At 53.3% G+C, this 18,688-nt stretch overlaps 2 protein-coding genes across 5 annotated transcripts in view; one reads left to right on the top strand and one right to left on the bottom strand.

Moving 5' to 3' along the window:
* RYR1 (ryanodine receptor 1) overlaps nucleotides 1–2,049 on the top strand; it is a 114,256-nt gene extending 112,207 nt beyond the window's left edge. For both annotated transcript variants that reach the window (XM_037021731.2, XM_037021730.2), the window contains 5 exons: nucleotides 635–791; nucleotides 1,202–1,266; nucleotides 1,355–1,455; nucleotides 1,617–1,668; nucleotides 1,812–2,049. In XM_037021731.2, coding sequence (XP_036877626.2) covers nucleotides 635–791; nucleotides 1,202–1,266; nucleotides 1,355–1,455; nucleotides 1,617–1,668; nucleotides 1,812–1,907 — 471 coding nt within the window. In that variant the 3' untranslated portion in view covers nucleotides 1,908–2,049. The remainder of the gene's footprint in view (nucleotides 1–634; nucleotides 792–1,201; nucleotides 1,267–1,354; nucleotides 1,456–1,616; nucleotides 1,669–1,811) is intronic.
* Nucleotides 2,050–2,138: 89 nt separating this feature from the next.
* MAP4K1 (mitogen-activated protein kinase kinase kinase kinase 1) lies at nucleotides 2,139–18,623 on the bottom strand. 3 transcript variants are annotated; one of them, XM_073226084.1, is made up of 32 exons: nucleotides 18,506–18,623; nucleotides 17,536–17,655; nucleotides 17,309–17,366; nucleotides 17,105–17,195; nucleotides 16,313–16,377; nucleotides 14,762–14,817; nucleotides 14,624–14,671; nucleotides 14,428–14,470; nucleotides 14,262–14,334; nucleotides 13,628–13,759; nucleotides 13,141–13,203; nucleotides 12,962–13,043; nucleotides 12,443–12,559; nucleotides 12,123–12,201; nucleotides 11,534–11,592; nucleotides 11,414–11,457; nucleotides 11,288–11,332; nucleotides 10,467–10,509; nucleotides 9,910–10,072; nucleotides 9,735–9,817; nucleotides 9,300–9,384; nucleotides 8,339–8,415; nucleotides 8,187–8,247; nucleotides 7,293–7,401; nucleotides 7,148–7,206; nucleotides 6,845–6,948; nucleotides 6,120–6,294; nucleotides 5,804–5,866; nucleotides 5,507–5,596; nucleotides 5,354–5,424; nucleotides 4,782–4,837; nucleotides 2,139–2,315 (listed from the first exon to the last, which is right to left on the bottom strand). In XM_073226084.1, exons 2-32 carry the CDS (start codon nucleotides 17,632–17,634, stop codon nucleotides 2,246–2,248), a joined length of 2,463 nt encoding a protein of 820 aa, XP_073082185.1. In that variant the 5' UTR covers nucleotides 17,635–17,655; nucleotides 18,506–18,623; the 3' UTR covers nucleotides 2,139–2,245. The 3 variants fall into 3 exon arrangements, with proteins under 3 accessions (XP_073082185.1, XP_036877438.1, XP_036877439.1); XM_037021543.2 differs by lacking the exon at nucleotides 18,506–18,623 and having other exon boundaries at nucleotides 17,536–18,486; XM_037021544.2 differs by lacking the exon at nucleotides 18,506–18,623 and having other exon boundaries at nucleotides 9,735–9,796; nucleotides 17,536–18,486.
* Between the last annotated feature and the right edge of the window lie 65 nt (nucleotides 18,624–18,688).

Raw genomic sequence — 18,688 nt, 5'->3', positions numbered from 1 at the left:
TCTCTGCCTCCCACTTCAGGCGCTATGTACACACACAACCCCTTCACTTGACACTTCACCTTTCAACTTAAATGCTGCCTCCTACAGGAAGCCCTCCCTGACCATTGGCTGACCCTCATTTCTCTCCCTGCTCTTGCTCACAGGAGCTCTATTTTCCAGTCTTGCTGAACCTCTTTCAGTTCCGCAAAAAAGCAAAATGTATTCTTTCCTCCCCCCAATGGTGACATAGCACATGTGGTTTTTCTCTGCCTGGAACAGTTTCTCCCACCTAACACCTCCTTCAGGTTCCAGCTCACACATGTCCCCTCTTCCAGGAAGCCTTGCCTGATCACCCAGACTGGATCAGGCTTCCAAAGCTTCCAAGCTTCCTGTGCTTCTGTCATCTCACCCCCTATCACACTGTGCTCTTCCCGTCCTGGCCCTGACCCCTCGCCTGTCTCTCCCCATCACAACCCTGGTCATCTTGGGGCTACTACTGTCAGTAGCCGTGTTTGTGGACCCCGTGAGGATTGGGCCCAGGACTGTTTCAGGCATTGCTGTTTCCTGACCCTACCTAGCCCAGGGCCCTGTAGACACTCAGTGGATGCTGAGTGGTGAACATGTGGTCAGTGTGCTTCTCACCCTCCCTCTGCAGTGTTACCTGTTTCACATGTACGTGGGTGTCCGAGCTGGTGGTGGCATCGGGGACGAGATTGAGGACCCAGCTGGCGATGAATACGAGCTGTACCGGGTGGTCTTCGACATCACCTTCTTCTTCTTTGTCATCGTCATCCTGCTGGCCATCATCCAGGGTCAGTGCTGGTTGGGTTGGGGAAGTTGGGGCTCAGTGCCCAGAGGCAGGCCACCTCCTTTAAGAGTGCAGGCCCAGGAGCCAGTCTGGATTCATGTCCTGGCTTGGCCTCTCCCTTTGAGACTTGGGGTGAGTCACCTCTCTGGGGCTCGCTCCGTTTCTCCATTAGTAAAATGGGGATATTAACTATATGAACCTCATAGGGCTGTTGGGAGAATTAAGGCAATTCATAGGTGTCTGTGTCTGTCTTGGAATAAGTACTCAGTAAACACTAGGTATTATTATTAGGAAGCAAAGTAAGATTAGGGAGATGGGGCATGGAAGGCCACGCTCAAAGTAGCCAGAAGAGGGAGGAGTCTGAACTGGGTCAGAGGTTGAGCACCGACTGGCGCTGCTCACCCTCCACCGCAGGTCTGATCATTGACGCTTTTGGTGAGCTCCGAGACCAACAAGAGCAAGTGAAGGAAGATATGGAGGTAGGTCAGGTCTGGGGTTGACCCAGAGGTATTGAGGAACTCTCAGGGGTGGAATGGGCCTCATTCTGATGTCTCCCGCCGCCCACAGACCAAGTGCTTTATCTGTGGCATCGGCAGCGATTACTTCGATACGACACCGCACGGGTTTGAGACTCACACACTAGAGGAGCACAACCTGGCCAATTACATGTGAGCATGGGCCCACTGGCCAATCAGGGGGTGGGGGCGTGGCCGTCGGGGTACTGGTCATTGGCCTGTTAAGGAAGGAACGGCCCCCTGTAGGTGGAGTCCCAGCCAGCCAACCAGGGGAAAGGTAAGAGCGGTGCTGACTCACTGCCCTTCCACCCCAGGTTTTTCCTGATGTATTTGATCAACAAGGATGAGACAGAGCACACGGGTCAGGTAAGGGGGCGTTAATGGGAGGCCTATGGGCAGGGACATGGAGTTTTAACATAAGGTCAATCAGCAGATGGCAGTAAAAAGCTCCTATCAGTATGAAGAGTTTAAAGATGTGACCGACTCTTCCCATTCCCCCCAACCCTTAGGAATCTTACGTCTGGAAGATGTACCAAGAGAGATGTTGGGATTTCTTCCCTGCTGGCGATTGTTTCCGTAAGCAGTATGAGGACCAGCTTAGCTGAGACACCCCCAGCTGGCCCTTCACCCCCACCTCAAGTGCCTTATTCTCACAGCTAGCCCCTTAGCCCCCAAACCCCTCCCCCAAGGAGGCTGGGGGAGATGTGACCGTGTGCCAGAGAAATAAAGTCTGTGCTCCACCCCTGACATCATTGTGTTGGATTGTTGACACGTGGGGTGGGTGGGCATTCAAGAATTCTGTCCTCCCCCCCTCCTAGAAAAACAAGATGACAGCAGAGGCTGAAGTCATGTTTATTGGGAGACAGGAGCATGTCATGACCACTAATGTGTGTCTGTTGGGGAGGGGGGTGCAGGGACTCATTCCTAACACCCCCCTCGGGCCTCATTCCTGGATGTAGAGGTTGCTGGGAGCAGTAGGGTCATCTGCTGGGCGTGTCTCCACTACCACAGGCCTGGGGCAGGAAGAGAGAAGTCAGTTCATTCGTTCATTTGTTCATTCATTCACAGAGGAGTTAACAGAGGCTGAGCCAGCACAATGCTGGGCATGAGCAGACTCCCTGACCTTGAGGAGCTCAACCTAGAGCAGGAATCAATGAATCAGTGAGTTACATGAGTACAAAGAATCATGGGGCACATAGCAGGGAAACCTAGCCTAAGGGGTCAGCCAAGATGCCCCCCAAAAATGGATAGTGGGAGCCTGGAAGAGCTCAGGAGGGAACTTGGTGAAAGGGCAGGGAAGAGTGTTCCAGGCAGAGAGAACAGGCTGTGAAAAGGCCTTGAGTTGGAAGAGAGCCTGGAGCATGCTTGCAGAAGTCATGGTCTTGTGGGCTGTGGCCAGGACTAGGTATTTATCGAGGTCATAGAAGGATTTTAAACAGGGAGAGTGACACAATCAGATTTGGATTTTAAAAGACCCCTGTGGCATGTCAAAAGGTCACAGAAGATCCTTGAAGGAGCTCTTACTGGGTAACTATGGGAGTATTTGTGCCTCAAAATAAATATAGTAATAGATTATAACCCATATGATATAATGCAAATCCATGAGACTATGCTGAAATACATACATACATAAATGGTGGAGAAGGAATGCTCTTCCCTACAGTAAATGCTGACTAATAAATATAGAAGGAATGACATAAGTAGAAAACCACCATTTAGTAACCATCCTAATAATAGATTCAGGCAAAAATCAACAGATGCTAACACTAGTGGGTGAAAGTTTGATGAGAAACAGTATATTTACAGTCTCAATAAATCACTCAAAAAGATATGTATTAATACAAAGGAACGAAGAGTAGCTTTATAGTGGAGAAACCTGGCAGACTCCACTCTTAACCAAATGATCAAAGATAACATCACCAGTAATGGCACAGACTGACACATGCCTCCAGACAGTGAATTACTGAGGACACACCATACCTTTTGTGGTATTTATGCCCCAAATGCTTGACCTGAAAACCTCAAACCCAACTGAGGGACATTCTGTATGACAAGTTTCCTGTACTCTTCAAAAGCATCAAAAGTCATTGGTTAGCCAGAGACGGGTAAGATTCCTCAAGGGAGGAACAACCTAAGACAGGCACAGTCGCAGGGGGCCCATCAGGTGAGAAATTGGGGATCAACAGAGGTGAGGCTTAGAACCTCACACCCCCCTGTTTTGAGAGAAATCTGCATCCGTGGATGTTTTGTTGCCCTTGTCTAGCTCGGATTAATACTTAGTCTATAGGCACACACCTGATCATCTACATTTACCCTCTTACAGCACTAAACTATGTTTTCTACCTTTATCTTGCATCTACCTACCACTTCAGCATTTTATTTAAATAATAATAATAATAATAAGGGAGAAATGTGGGATTCACATATAAATCAAGTATAAAAATCAAACGAATAATCATATTTGACCTGATTGTTTATAGTTCATGATGCGTGATCAAAACCGAAAGTTTCTGTGATATGACTGCCCTTGCACTGTTCACCATGTAAGAACTTATTCACTATGTAAGAACTTGTTCACCATGTAAGAACTTGTTTGTTATGCTTTAGAAGATTGGTGACTGTTGAGAATTAGGCTTGGGGTTGATTAATGACTGTGCATTGAGTCCCCTATACAGAATTTTATTGTTGTTAACAACCATCTGATCAATAAATATGAGAGATGCCCTCTCAAAAAAAAAAAAGTGACAGAAGTCATGAAAACCAAGGAAGTCTTTAGAATTGTCCAACACTAAATATTAAAGAAACACGACTCCTAAAAGCAACCCATTATCTTGGAATGTATCCTGGACCAGAAAAAAATATATTATTTTTTGGTTATAACGAATATCACTGGGACAACTGGTGAGCCTTGAATGGGTGTGTGGTTAAAAGGTCGTGCTCTTAGTGTTATTGATTTTGACAGCTGAATTGTGGTTTGTAAGAGTATGTTCTTGCTTTGATTTAGGAAACACTGAAGTATTTAGGGGTAAATGGGCATCATGTCTGCAATTCACACCCAAATAGAAAAAATATAGATAGATGATAGATAGATAGATAGATAGATAGATAGATAGATAGATAGATAGATAGATAGATAGATATAGATAGATGAAAGAAGGGTAAAGCAGATGTGGTTTAAAAATAAGTTAACATCTGGGGAATTTGGGTGAAGGGGATAGAAGAATTTTTAAATTTATTTTTGCAACTCTTCTGGGAGTGCAAAGTTATATCAAAATAAAAAGTTAAAATAAAAATAAAAAATAAAAATACCCCTTGGCTGCTGTGTAGGGAATGGACTATGGTGGCAGAGATGGAAGCAGGATTATATGGTGAGAGAATATCCAGGCCAAAGATAGAGGTGACTGGGGACACCTAAGCATGTCCTCTCTACATCAGAAGCCCCCTGCTCAGGTTGTCTGTCCCCTTCCCCAGGTCCATACCTGGGGGAGCCAAGCAGACGGAAGGTGAGGGTGGGGTCTCTCAGCTCCTGCAGCAGCTGGGAAAAAGGTGTGTGTGTCAGTATCTAGAAGATTCCTCCCCTTTCCCTTAAAGAGAGCAGGTGGACGTTTCTGAACTTCCAGCTTCAGGTCCAAAAATAATCATTCTTGCTAACACCACTCATTAGCTGTGGGACCTCAGGCAAGTTATTTAAATACGTAAAGGCAGAATCTGACATGCAGGGTTCTATGAGCTAAGCACCGTTTTTGGCTTCATTTTCCTGGGGAAGTTAAGTCATTTGCCTAGGGTCACTCAGCTGGATTCCAATCAGGGCAGTCTGTTCCATGCTTTTAACCACCCATCTATCTCTACAGTGACCCCAGTGGCCAGCCAGTGGCCTGGGATGAGCTCTGAACCCAAGGGACCCTGCGGTAGACAAGGGGGCCTGTCTGAACTGCGACTGGAGGAAGCTCCTCCAGAACTTCACACACTGACTCAGTTCTCTCAGTGCATCTGATGGAGATAAGGGAGGTGGGAAAGGCAGGTCTGTGGGTATTGGGATAGAGGGGCTTACCTGGTCGGAGCCTGGAGCCCACACCTGCACTCCATGCTTCCAGAAGGCCTGGAGCCGACCCCCCACCATAGCTGGAAGGAAAGCAGCGACTATTACCCATGGTATCCCCTGAGCCTCCACTCTGGACCCCAGGCACTCCCATCCTGCACATACCCACGGCCTCCACCGCTTCAGTCATAGGGATCTCCGGAGTTCGAAGCCCCCAGACAGGGGCACCCTCTGGGGTCACCAGCCTCAGAGACCCTTAGAAGGGGGTAGAGAGACTTTAAGAGCGTGGTTTAGAAGGTTACTGAGGAACTGGATAATAAAATCAGTGTGAGAAGCAAAACCGTTCGGAGGCTAGGCCTGGAGGGGCTCAGCATTTCTGAGAGCCCAGGTGTGGGGCTGGGGATGGCGGGTGGGGAAGAGATCCAGGAGCCGTTGGGGAAAGAGGGGGAGGAGGGTCCTCACCGTCCATCAACACCATCACCTTGTCTTCCTCTACTTGGGTCACCTGTACTGGTCCCTTGTGCTCTGAGAAGAGAGGAATCAAGGACCAATCCCCCCTCGTTCCAACTTCCTCCGCTGGGCACCTTCGTTCCCAAGCCAGCAGGCTACACCCGGCACACCGATCGCGGCCCCCCGCAGACTTCAGTTTCATCGATTGTGTATTCCCGCCTTTCCTCCGCCACTCCTCCCAGGTTCAACTCCTTTCCCAATTATCACTCAGGCTAAGCAACGTCCAGCCGCCTAGACACCCTCTTCCCAGCAGCCCCTCCCCACTCACCTGTGCTCATCTCGCCCAGCCAGCAAGAGAGCGCGCCGAAGCGCACGGTGTGGAAGAGCACCGACTTGGCCGGACGTCCGGGACTCACACCGATGCACACTGCAGGCAGCTCGGAGCCTGGCCCCGTCAGCAGCGCGAACACTGGCAGAGGCGTCGGTAGCGGGAACAGTACCTGCTGCGGGCCGCACAGGCAGGGACGGGTTCAGGAGAGGGGCCTTGGAGGAGGCAGGCCTGGGGCTACCAAGTATTTCCTGAGCCCTCAGTCTTGGGAGGTGCCATCTAGAATTGTCATGGGGTCAATCCTCAGATGGCTTAGGTGGTGCTACCTTAGAAACTGACAGGTGAGGCCGCATAGTGGGTGTGGCTTCCTTTGGGGGCGTGCCGCCTTGGTGACAAAAAAGCAGCCCTCCACCCCGAGGGACGTGACCTGAATGCAGCAAACTCCTTAAGAGAGTCCAAGGACCTGAATGGGGTCACCTTAGAGACCCGGGGAACAGGGCATAGAGTCTGAAGAACAATTAGGCCGCTGTGAAGGGCGGAGCTTAAGGATCTGGAGGGCCTAAGAAGGGTCAGCCTTCGGCACCGAACCGCAGGTGGGAGGGACCTTGTGGAGAGTGGGGCGGGGCCTCGGGTGGATGAGGGGCTTCCTGCAGTTCTCAACCGAAGTAGAGTGCGAGGCCCTAGTCCGGGAACTTCACAGTTTCCAGCATTCACAGAACCCCTACCCGGACCAGCAGGAACTTGTTCATGGGTTGGTACCACTGAAGCAGGACCACGGATGTCTCCAATGCCCCGCACAGGAACGGACCCCCGGAGTTCGCGCCCTCCGCTGTGCGGGCGGGTAAGGATGGGTCATGAGTCAGTTCTCTTTCCCCTTCCCTGCTCTCCCGAAAGGCCACACATCTTTCCCCGGTTTCTGGGCACCCTGCCTTAATTCTGACACCCTCTCAAGTGGACGTAGTCCAAGCCCCGCCCCTGGCCCAGCCCCACCCCCTTTCTGAAAGCGCTTCCTTGGGGTTCTCTCTCACCCACACAGCACGCCCGGCAGCCTTTGGTGTCCTGGATCTTGGTGGAGACCATGTTCTTCCTGCAGAAGAAGGTAGGTAAGAATGGGAGGAGGGACAGCAGAAAGGGGGGATTACAGGGGTCTGTGGTGCCATCAGGGACTAGTACCTTGCTAGTAGCCGGTGTGGGCTAATGTGAGCGATGGGGCTTCCTGCTCTGGTCTCTTTCCGTTCCAGTAGGCCCAGGATGCTATGAGAATACAGGTGGGGTGTCTTTCCTGCAGTGTGTATGTATATGGAGGGGAAAGCAGGCAGTTAGTTAAAGGACACTGGACAGTCCCTCCTCTACTTTATCCCTTCACTTGACACCTTGGTTTGAAACTCCTAAGCCTTTAAGTCTCCAGCACTTTACTCATTTTTTCATTCAACTATTTTAAACGCCCACAGGAGGCCAGGCACCATGCTTGGCTGTGGTAAACAGCAGAGTAAAATAAATCCATGCCCTATCCTAGTGGTGCTTGTAGCCTTATAAGAAACTATGGACACCTAACCAGTCAGATGAAATTACACACATTTCAGAGTTTAAGAAGAAACCTATCTAGAAATTCTTCTAAAGTTTGTCATCACAGATATGACATTAACTAGCTCATGAATCCTGTTTGACTTGGTGTTTCCCTATAAATCAGAAATTCTTTTATGCAAAATCTTTATAAAGCAATGACACAAAATTTTAATCTATAACTTGCTCACTCTATTGTAGTTAAGTGTGGAATAAGTTCTAATTCTCATCTGGACACCAAAGAAACCTAAAGACTAATCATAGAAATTGCCTCAAAACTGACTCTAGTGGTGGGGACTGTTGAGAGCCCCACTTCACAGATGGGAAAACTGAGGCTCAGGGAGCAAGTCCCACAGTGGAAAAGTAGCTGGGATTTGAACTGTGGACTCTGTGAAGGAGGGGGCCTGAGTTTTTCTTCAGCTGTGCCTATGTATCTCTCTACCCCCTGATGCTGGACCCCTTATCTTCTGACCTCCAGCCCACCCGCCCACCTTGTAGCCAGACCTGAGAGAGACATGAGGACATTGTTGATGGAGTACACCCAGGTAGTCCGGCTAGGGAAGAGCTGTAAAGAATGGGGGAGATGGCTCTTGTAAGACCCCAGCGACCCCCAACTCCAAGCCTGTGCTTGGCCCAGCCCGGGTACTGTCCCTTACCATCTCCAGTGTGGCCTCCTGATCATTCCGGTTCAAGATGAAAATGCCTTCCTCTGCCCCCAGGAGCAGGTGCTGGTCTGGGGAGACAGACATGAGGTGCTGGGACCTGCCTCATCCTGGGAAACCTCCCAGAGCCCCCCCACCATCTGACCCCAAACAGTTTCCCCCAGCCCTCTGCCTCCCTTCTCTAACTCCCACATGGACACTCCCAGCCTCTGTTTCCCCAAATCTGAACTCAAACCCTGACCCAGTCCCTGGAGCTTGTCTTTGTCTCACCTACCTCTGACTCCCCCCATTCTGGTGGTTCTTCCATCTCTGACCTGAAATTCCTGGCCCTCTGTCCCCTGTCCCCTTAAGTCTGACTTCGACATTAGACATGCCTTCTCAAATAGCCCTTAAGTTCTGTCCCTCTTTCTCCCTAGTTCTGGTCTCCAAATACTAATCTTATCTCAGTATTGAAACTCAGCCCCCTCCTCACCAAATATGGCTTTTTCTGTCCAGAATGACCCGTCCAAACTCTAATGCTGTTTCTTTAACATTTACCCCTCACTGACCTTGTTGCTGCATCTTTGATCCTCAAACTCTGTCCCTTTCTGCTACATTCTAATCTCTCAAACTCCTGACCCACTAACGCTGATCCTAGTCTCTCGAACCATGAACCTCCAACTGAGGTTAAACTGAGGGTGGCCCAAATGTCACCCACCTTGTACTCCAAACACTGACTTTTCTGCTATATGTGACACTCCTGGCCCCAAACTCTAATTTTCGTAGTTTTCACCCTCTTCATCCTACCCATCTTTGATTCCCAAACCACAATTGAAACTCTGGGCTCTGGCCCTGCCTCAGCTCTGCCACTCCCCATCCTATTAACCTGAGTCCCTCCCCAGTCCCTGCATTTGCACCTTCCATGAAGGTCCCTCCCCATCCCCCCATACTCTCCATGACCCTCCTGAGAGCCCACCCTTGGTGGAGGGGTGTGTCCAGGCGGCTGTGCTGTGGATCCGGAGGGGGCAGCCATTGAACAGCTTTACAAGAAGGGCACATCCCTAGGCAGGTCATGGCGGCAGAGCAGCAGAGTCAGCAAAAGGAAGGGGACAGGAAAGTGCAGTGGTTAGGGCTGTGCAGCACGTGTGCCAGGGTTCAAATCCTGTCTACCTCTCTCAAAGATTTGACCCTCGCAAGCTACGTATCCCTCTCTGCCCCAGTTTCCCCACCTGTAAAACAGGGAAACATATTTGAAGGCTTATGCTGCATAAAGACATAAGATCAGTGCCTGGCACAGAGGACCTGCTCAACACATGTTATCTGTTATGACTATTAGTCTTCCCACCCCCACCCCCACCAGGCATCCTCAGCCCCAACCGGAGCTGTGCATCCTCAGCAAAGCTGGACTCACCTTTCTCTTCATCTTTTCCTTCTTGGGGGGCAACAGTGGGGGCTGGTCATGTTCCCGGAGGGCTGGGTTCCAGAGTGAGGGCTCTGAGATGGGGTGGGGGAAATCAGCCCCCAAAGGCCCCCCACTCCTGTCTAATGCCCCCCTTAGCCCCCCCATCTCAGCCTACCCCCATTACCTGAATGGGCAGTTAGGTGGGGGCTTCGGGTGGCTGGGGGAGGCCCAAGATGGGGAGTGCGGGGAGGAGGACCGCTGGCACACCGAACGAGCACCCCTGGGCTCAGCTGCCCCTCATCCCCAGGCCCCCCAGGCCCCTCATCTGATGGAGAACGGAATTTGGGCTTTGGAGATAGAAAAGGAATGTGGGGAAATACATTAGATGATCTGACAGGGAGGGTACCCTGCAATGCCAACCCTCCTCCCTCTGCCAGAACTGACAGCTGATCGTGGCTCTGATCTCCTCACAAGGTCCTGTAAGCACTCCAGACATCAACTCTAACACACTCTCCAAGACATCAACACAGTTAAGCAACTAAAGAGTTAACGCTGGCTGCAGCGGGGGGTTCCCAGGACCAGCTACTGACCAGTGTCCAGCAGGCTAAATATTTGGAATCCCACCCTCAGGTTTGGGGAGACCACGTCCAGATCCCAATATGCTCATCATCCTGGTCTCCCACCCCTGGAGTCTAGTATCCCAGCATCTAGGTACCCGGGCCTCCTGGCCCAGGGCCTTACCTTGGGGGGCAGTGGAGGAGGTCTGTCCTCTGCAAGGGTGGGGCTGAAACACAAAGATGGCGTAAACAGGTGCGGGTGTGGAGAATGAGAGCTGGGCAAGGTGGGGTGGCTCGGGGCTAGAGGTCTGAGGTCAGGGGCTGACTTGGCCTGGGCTGGGGCTGAGACTAAAGGACTAGTAACCATGGTGGTAACAGTAACAGCAACTCTTGGTTTCTTCTGTCACCTAATGACACAGATGACACAAGATCCTAAGGGTCAGGCTCTCACTTGGCGCTGGCTGTCAGCCCATCGCAGGTGCCACGGAAAGAGTGGATGGGTGTGCCCTGAGGCTGGCAGGGGCCTGGGGGACGGGGGCCTGGCTGACTGCTGGGGCTGGGGTTGAAGGTCTGGGGTGGGAGAGGTTCCCAGGGACCAAGGCTCAGTCTGAGGTTGGGTGAGAAGATGAAAGATGAAGTGGGGGTGCTGAGAGTGAAGGCTGCAGGTGCAGTGTGGGGTTGGAACAACACCTGGGAGGAACTGGGAGCTGGGATGTGGTGAGAGTCCAGGGCTGAGCTGGGGTAGGGCTGAGGGTTAGGGGTCTGAGATGAAGGAAGGTGAAGGGTTGCAGTGGGGTGAGGAAGGAGAGTGGGGGCTGGTCTTGGGTCAGGAGTTGGGGGTGAAGGAAGGTGGGGGCTGCACTGAGGGTCCAGTCAGTCGTCAGGGATGCATGGCGGAAGGAAAGTAGGAGCTGAGGTTGGAGTTGGGGTGAAAGGCAGGCAGCGGCTGTAGGGTGGGGGGGGCTGGGTGAGGGTCTGTGGAGGTGGGGGCCGAGCCTCTCTTACATGTCCACGTCATCATAGTCGTCATCAGACTCTGAGAGGTGCCCCCTGAGGAGTGACAGGCATGGGCCTCAGGCAGGTCACCCACATGCCCCAGCCCCCTCCCCTCCCACCCTGAGGGGCTCTGACCTGGGACTGCTGCTCCTGAAGTCTCCAGGGGGCTGTAAATGGGCCTGTGGGACAGTAAAGGGTCAGTGGTGGCCTAGGGGAAGGGGAGGGTGCATGAGGCGAGCAGGGGGAGGCACTCACTGTGTCAGGTGTGGGTCTGGACTCCATTGCTCTGAGCTTCCTAAATTCCATGTGCCGTCCTGGCAGGGGGTAAGAGAGAAGGTAATGCACAGTGAGCTAGGGAGAGGGATTTGAGTACAGAGAGACTAGAGTTTGGGGCTTTGAGGGTCAGGGTCTTAGGACTGGAACTGTCCCTTAGGGGGAGGAATCTTGGTTTACAGGGATCTCATTTGGGGGTCAGGATTTGGGATCAGGGAGGTGGGGCCTCAAAGTTATAGAGTGTTTTCAGGTTCCATTTGGTTATTGGGGGATCTGACAGATTTCTGAGGTTTCTCTGGAGGTCCTGCTGGTCATGGAGTCTGTCTGCAGGTCAGAGAGGTGGAGAATTTCTAGAGCCATTTTGTGGGTCAAAAGGTTCTCCGGGGTTCCTTGTGGGGTCATATGGTGGTCAGGGTCTCTGAGGATATGTCTGGAAGTGATGAGGGTCTTTGGGGTCTACTGTGAGGCCAGATGGTGATGAATGTGTCTGCTGGTCTGCTGGGCAGTTGAAGGGGGTCTTTTGCATCTAGCATAGGTTCAGGTGTCCCACCCTTAAGGATTCTCTACTCACGACAGCAATCTGCGTCTGGGATCCCCAGAGAGCTGGACCGGTGGGTGGATCTGATCCGCCGAGGGATGGCAGGGGGTGGCTGGGACAGAGCAGCAGCTGTGTCAGGATCATAGCCCTCTAGCACCCTACCACCCCGTGGGCCCGGCCCAGAGCCCTCACCTCCCCCATACCCTCTGTGCCCCCAGCCCTGTGCCCAACCCCCTATCTTCCCTCCCTTTGGTCCTTCCAAGAGAGGCAGCAGAAAGGCACTCCAGGCAGGGGCACAGCCTGAGCAAAGGCCGGGAGGTCCCAATGCTTTGGTCTGCCAGGGGGCCCCTCACCTCGGGCTCCTCATCTTCTGTCTCGCCAGCGGGGGACCCCTTCCCTGGATTCCTCAGTTTGTCAAGAAGATCTAGGATCAGGCTTCTACTTAGCCTAGGCTGGGACACCAGTTGGTGCTGGGGGAGGGGAGGAGGGTGTCAGCAGACAGAGGTCTGATGGAGGGAGAGGTTGGGACAGGGGCTCATGGAAGGGCATCTGGTGGGGAAGATGCTGCTGGAGGGAGAAGGCAGGGGGCTCCAGGGAGCTGAGCCTGGGGAGTTCTGAGGAGCTTGAAGGGATTAGAATAATTTGGGGTTCCTGGCAGGGGTCCTAGAGAATTCCAGAGGTGTCTTAGAGGACACTGGGGTTCACCCGGAATTCCAGAGTACACCCAGGAATGGGTCTTGAGGCCCTTGGGGACTGAGTTTTAACAGCTCGGTATCATGGAAAAAGGTCTGGGATTCAATTTGGAGGGCCTGGGGAGGAATCCTGGGAATTCTGGGGTCAGAATTTGGGGAGGGCTTCTCAGGAAGGTTTACACTGAGCATCTTGGTGGCGCTGGGTCGTTTCTTGGGGCTCTTAGTGAGGGTGACTTTGACAAAGTTGTGGAAGGCAGCCGACCTTGGGAAGAAGAAGCCATGTTCTGGAGTGAGGGGACTCGAGACCTCCCCACCAGACCTTCGGCCCTGCCTCCCTCCCTCCCATCATTCTCTCCTACCATTTGCCTTTTTCCTTTAGCCGAGGCGGCTGGTAGCCACTCTTGGTCATGAGGAAGAGAACTCTAGAAGAGTAAGGAAAGAACGCGGGATTCAGACTTCCAGTGGGGGATCAGACCTCATGGCTCAAAGGGTTCCCAGGGGCACTGAGGTCCGCAGAGAACTGAGTGAGGGGCAGAGAGAATGAGGTGTAGGTTTCACGGTGCATGGGGATGCCACGACCACCACGTTATAGAGCTACAGCAGCTGCAGAGCTCTGGAAGATCAAGGTGGGGGGCCCCTTCAGTCTGTGGTAGGGAAGACCAAAGGAAAGGCTTTCTGGGTTGAGGGGATCTGTTGGTGGGGTGGGGGGATGTCTCGGATTGGGCTCTGCAGAAGGATGATCTGTAACGGGTCTTGATGTAGAGAAGCAAGCAGGCTGGGGGTGGTGTCCAGGGTCAGGGCTGGGGTAGAGGGGTTGGGCCCAGGGGACCTGCCACACGTGCCTACCTGAGAGGGTGCACATCAAAGAGTGGTGGCTGCAGCTCAGCTAATTCTATGGCCGTGATGCCCAGTGACCAGATGTCACACAGCTCATTGTATCCCCCCTTCAAGGCCACGGCTGCCACTTCCGGAGCCATCCTGGGGGCAGAGACCCTCAGAGATCCACGGGTGATACAAGGAGGGGGAGGGGAGACCCCTTGGGGTGGAGGGTGGAAGCTGGAGAGAGACAGAGAGGCAGACAGCCAGATGCAGAGAGAAACATAAAGATGAAGAGATGTGGAAATAAAGACAGATACGGAGAGGTAAATACAGAGACGGACTGAAAGACAGAGACAGAGAGTGAGAGAGACAGGAACAAAGAGACAGAGACAGCCACAGACTGAGACAGAAGGAGAAGGCAGAAATGCACAGAGGAGGAAGACAGAGATCCAGGTAAAAATCGACAGGAACACAGAGAGAAATGGGTGAAGGGGGCACAGGGAGACTTAGGCAAATGAGAGCCTTGAGAGCCAAAGACAGAATGTTCAACAGAGAAAGACTGGGGCAAAGAAAGGAGGCAGGACGGAGACTCCCAGAGAAGCAGGGCTGGGAACGCTGCTGCCCTCGTCGCACCCTTAGCTGCCCGCCAGGCACCCCTCACCAGTAGGGCGTCCCAATGAAGGAGAGGCGTCGAGCCAGTGTTGCCCCAATTTGGGCTGAGATACCAAAGTCAGCTGGAGGTAGAGGGAAAGATGTGTTGACCTGGGGTCCCTTGTCCCCTCGGGATCCCAGCCAGTCCCTGCCCCCCTCCTGCCAGTCATACTCACCCAGTCTGACCTCCCCAGCATCGTTGATGAGGATATTGGCTCCCTGGACAAGAGGGAATTAGAGACTGTCAGAGACCACTCTCCAAGGCCACAGCTGCCTCCACCGTGCAGTTCAACTCCACCCTGACCCCTCCAAACACCACTCTTGTCTCCTGGGCCCCCACCAACCAAGGCCACCTTTCTGCCCCCAGACCACCTTGATGTCCCGATGTATCTTCTTCTGTAAGTGCAGATAGGCCAGTCCCTGGGGAGGAGGGCGGACATGGGGGCTGTGAGTATTTGGGGATTGGAGCAGGGCCCTGCCCCCTCCCAGGCCCACCAGGCCTCTCCTCACCTGGAGCACTTCTCGGCAGACATAGCTAATCTGGAGCTCTGACAGGGGGCCTGTCACTGCAAAGGGCACCCCAGTGACATTGGATGGGAATCAGGGAGCTCTTGGCCCCCATCCACATGGGCTAAGAGGGTCGCGCGTTGGGGAGGGGGAAACAGGATGCGACAAGTGAGAGGGAGAGGCAGAAGGGTCAGAGACCCACAGAGGCAGCCATACAGAGGAGGCAGTGATGAGGGGAACCTGAGGCCAGAGGGAGACAAAAATCACTGGATGTCTCCTGTGTGCTAGGTCCCGTGGTAGTCCCTGGGGATACAGTGTGGACAAAAGAGACAGATCCCCATCCTCACGGAGAGAACATTCCAGTGGGGCAGAGGGATGGCAAGGAAGATAAGTAAACACACAGTACGTGAGGTGCTAATAAACAATAATGAGATAAAGCAAGAAGACAACAGGAAATGTGTGTGGGAAGGGATATGACGTTTGACTCAGACGGTCAGTCTGAGAAGGTGACAAGGGGCAAAGATGTGAGCAGTCCACTCGGTGGGGGAACAAGAAAAGAAGCAAGCGTACAGGCTGGGAGGGGGGAGAGTGCCTGGTGGGCTCGGACCACAGCGGAGTGGGGGCGAGGAGAGGGGTAGGAGGTGAAGCCGGTCAGCTTGCGGAGCAGGTGCAGGTCAGACTTGTGGGCCACGTGGGCCGCCATGAGGAGCTTGGGTTTCTCTTCAGAGGGAAATGGAAGCCAGGGCTCTGAGCAGGGGGTGGTGTGACTTTGTAAGAGGAGGAAAGGCAGAGAGACACCAAGAGAGAGGCAATGAGAAAGAGAAACAAAGAGAAGCGGGAACAGATCTAAACTGAGACAAAGAGATGGTAAGAGACCAAAAAGTGGGAAGACAGTTTGAGAAAGAAACACAGAGGGGTGGAGGGGAGCAATAGAAACAACAGATAGAGAGAGGTGGTCTGACAGACTGGCTGCGTGAGTCACTTCCTGCCTGTGGGCCTCAGTTTCCCCCGAAAGACTTCATTACGAAGTTCTTCCTTTCCTGACATTTGAGGTCTTGGGCTGGAGGGAGACCGGAGATGGTGGAAGACAAAGATGGACATCAGAGATTGAAAAATGATCAGAGGCCTACCACACCCGCACGCTCAAATTCTCCAGGAGTGAATAGCAGCCCGGGAGAACCAGAAATTCATTCACTCATTCAATTAAAATGTGGGCACCTACTGAAAATGGGCCAGAAAGGCAGAAATACTCAAATACAGGAATGGGTCTTGGTGAAAAAATGCCACAGAAGAAGATGGGGAGGAGGAAGTAGAGGGGACCTGCTGCACGTAGAAAGATGGGGGCTGGACTGTCAAGTCCTGGAAGGCAGGGCTCGGGACCAGCTCTGCCAGCACAGGATCCCCAGTTTCATCCAGGCCAGGCCCAGGCCCAGGGGAGGAGCTCACGGCATGAAATATGGACCAGAAGGGCAGTCCCAGGAGACGCAAACACAGAAACAGGAGAAGTAGACTGGAGGGGTGGGGCAGCCTGGATCCCCGGGCCCCTCCTCTCACCTTGATAGATGTCCTGGAGAGAACCAGCCCCACAGAATTCCATGCAAATCCAGAGCTTCTGCAGCCTACAACAGTTCAAGAGTAATACTACTAACAATAGTAACAGCAATAAATTGTTATTTATAGGACAGCCCCTCGCTCACTGTCTTGTGGTAGTTCAGCAAGAACTTTAATGTAACCACGGAAATCTCTTTCTCTCCCATTGCCCTCCAGAGTGAGACCGCCCACTTCCATTTTACAGATGGGGAAGTTGAGGATCAGAGAGAAAATGCATATTCAGGGTCAACTGGACTCAAACCCAGGTCTTTGGGCTCTTGACTCAGGGCACCCTCTGCTATCACACGCTAATGGAGGAGACAGGACAGAGATCTCCCAGGGTGTGGAGGTTCAGAGGGGAGAGAGTGGCCCAGGGTGCCAGGTCTGGGGGACAGAGGTCATTATTGGGGCATCTGGGATATTAAGGGGCCAGGGAATTAAGGAGCAGAAAGTAAAACTGCAGGACCCTAAGGGCAGGATGATGAAGGATTAGGAGACTTGGTTTCAGATTTAGTTACCAGGAAGGGATCAATTTTAGGTATCCCTGGTCAGAAGTGGGAGTTCTGGATTGACGGTTTCATTAGGGGCTGCTCTGGTCAGATATGCAGGACTTTGGACTGGGGATCAAGCTAAGGGTGTCCCACTTAAAACTGGGGATCCAGGATTGGAGTTCAGGCTAGGGGGTGCCCTGGTCAGGGACGAGAGTTCTGGGCTAAGGGCTGGGCTGGGTCCCAGGGCAGGTCTAAGGCTCCTTACCAGAGGTAACTTCCATGGTAGGCCACGATGTTGGAGTGCCGGCAAGTTTTCAAGATGAGGATTTCCTTCTGAAGTGTGGAAACATCGTCGTCTGCGAGGAGGGGCAGGAAAGGAAAGGCCGCTGCATGGAGGGAGTACGGGAGAGGCGATCCCAGGAGGCGGGGGTGGGGGTATGGGGAAGGAGCTCCAGTGTCCTCTCCTCACCAGGCTCCATCTTCACCATCTTCAATGCCACCAGGTCCCCCGTCACCTTGTCTCGAGCCTTGTAAAGGGGAAGTTGGCAGTCAGGCAGGCTCCATTCGTCTGAGTTCTTCCTCAGCATCCCTGAGCCCAACCCAAGGCTTGGAACCCTCTCTCATCCTCTTCCCTTCTTGGGCCTCACCCCAAGGGTCCCCAGTTTGAGGGTAATGAACAAGGAGTGGGGTCCTCACCTTAAAGACTTCCCCATAGGTGCCGCCACCCAGCCGCTGCAGCAGATCATAGTGGTCCCGGGGGTCCCTATTAAAGATGTCGGGGTCCACGAGGTCCATCCCTGGGGGCCAGAGCTGGGCCTGTGCCCAGGGGCCAACAGGGCCTCAGGGCTCGAGTGCTGGCGCCTCCCTTCTTCCCCACAAGCCCTGCACCCGCCTTGCCTTGCCTCCACCGGCTGTGGCCTCCCCCCTCCCCAGTCTCGCTTCCTGCCCCAACACAAGGCTGTGCAGCCAGCTCCACCCCCTGTCCCCTGGGCCCAGAGAGCCTGTGAGGGGTTCTCAGGGGACCTCTGTCCACCTCCAGGACCCAGGACTGAATGTAAACCAGATGCAAACTATCTTATTGTGACCTGGGGGGGGGTGCCCTAGCACTCCATCCCCCATTCTGGGAGGTGGCTAAAAACCACAGTTGCACCCCTGCTGAATGCTTGAGCGTTTGGCCGCAACACGGAGACAGAGAAGTTAGAGACCATCATGCAATGTGCATGCCTGTTCCCTGGGACACAGACATGCACTTAGTGGCATCACACATGTGGGTCCACCCATAGCCTATACCTCCATACATGGCACATGCCTGTGCAGTCACACCTGTAGTGTGCAGAATCCATACATTACTCATGGCAGCACACATGGGGCGCTCGCCTTAGTCGCAAGACTGGAGCCTAGTGGGTGACTGGGCACTACCCGGCGGGGTCCAGGAACCCCTCACTCCAGCTCCTGACCAGCAGAGCACAAAATCTTTGCCGGACCCTATCCCCGGAGTTGGGTGGAGCGTGGAGACAGGGTCAGGGCTTGAAACTGCGGAGCTCACTATCATGCCTGGGACAAAGGGGACCTCAGAAAGCACATCCCTCGGGATTAGGCCACGGCCCATAGGGAAAGCTACTACGTGCATTCCACCCGTGTTTTGAATTCGCTGCCGCGCGCAAACCAATTGGCACGCAAGCCGCTAGGAATCAGTCTCCCGCCGGAAGGATTCGCGCGCACCGCCGGGGAACTAGAGCTGCGTGCGTAAGACTCGGGGAAACCTCAGCCCCGCGGCCTCGTCCTGAGATAGCGCCTGCGCACTAGGTTAGACTAAGCTTTTTCTCACGCCGTCGGTCCAGCTCGGGCG

This window comes from Manis javanica, chromosome 17, assembly GCF_040802235.1.
Source record: "Manis javanica isolate MJ-LG chromosome 17, MJ_LKY, whole genome shotgun sequence".
NCBI lineage: Eukaryota > Metazoa > Chordata > Mammalia > Pholidota > Manidae > Manis > Manis javanica.
This window is presented reverse-complemented; position numbering and strand designations above follow the sequence as displayed.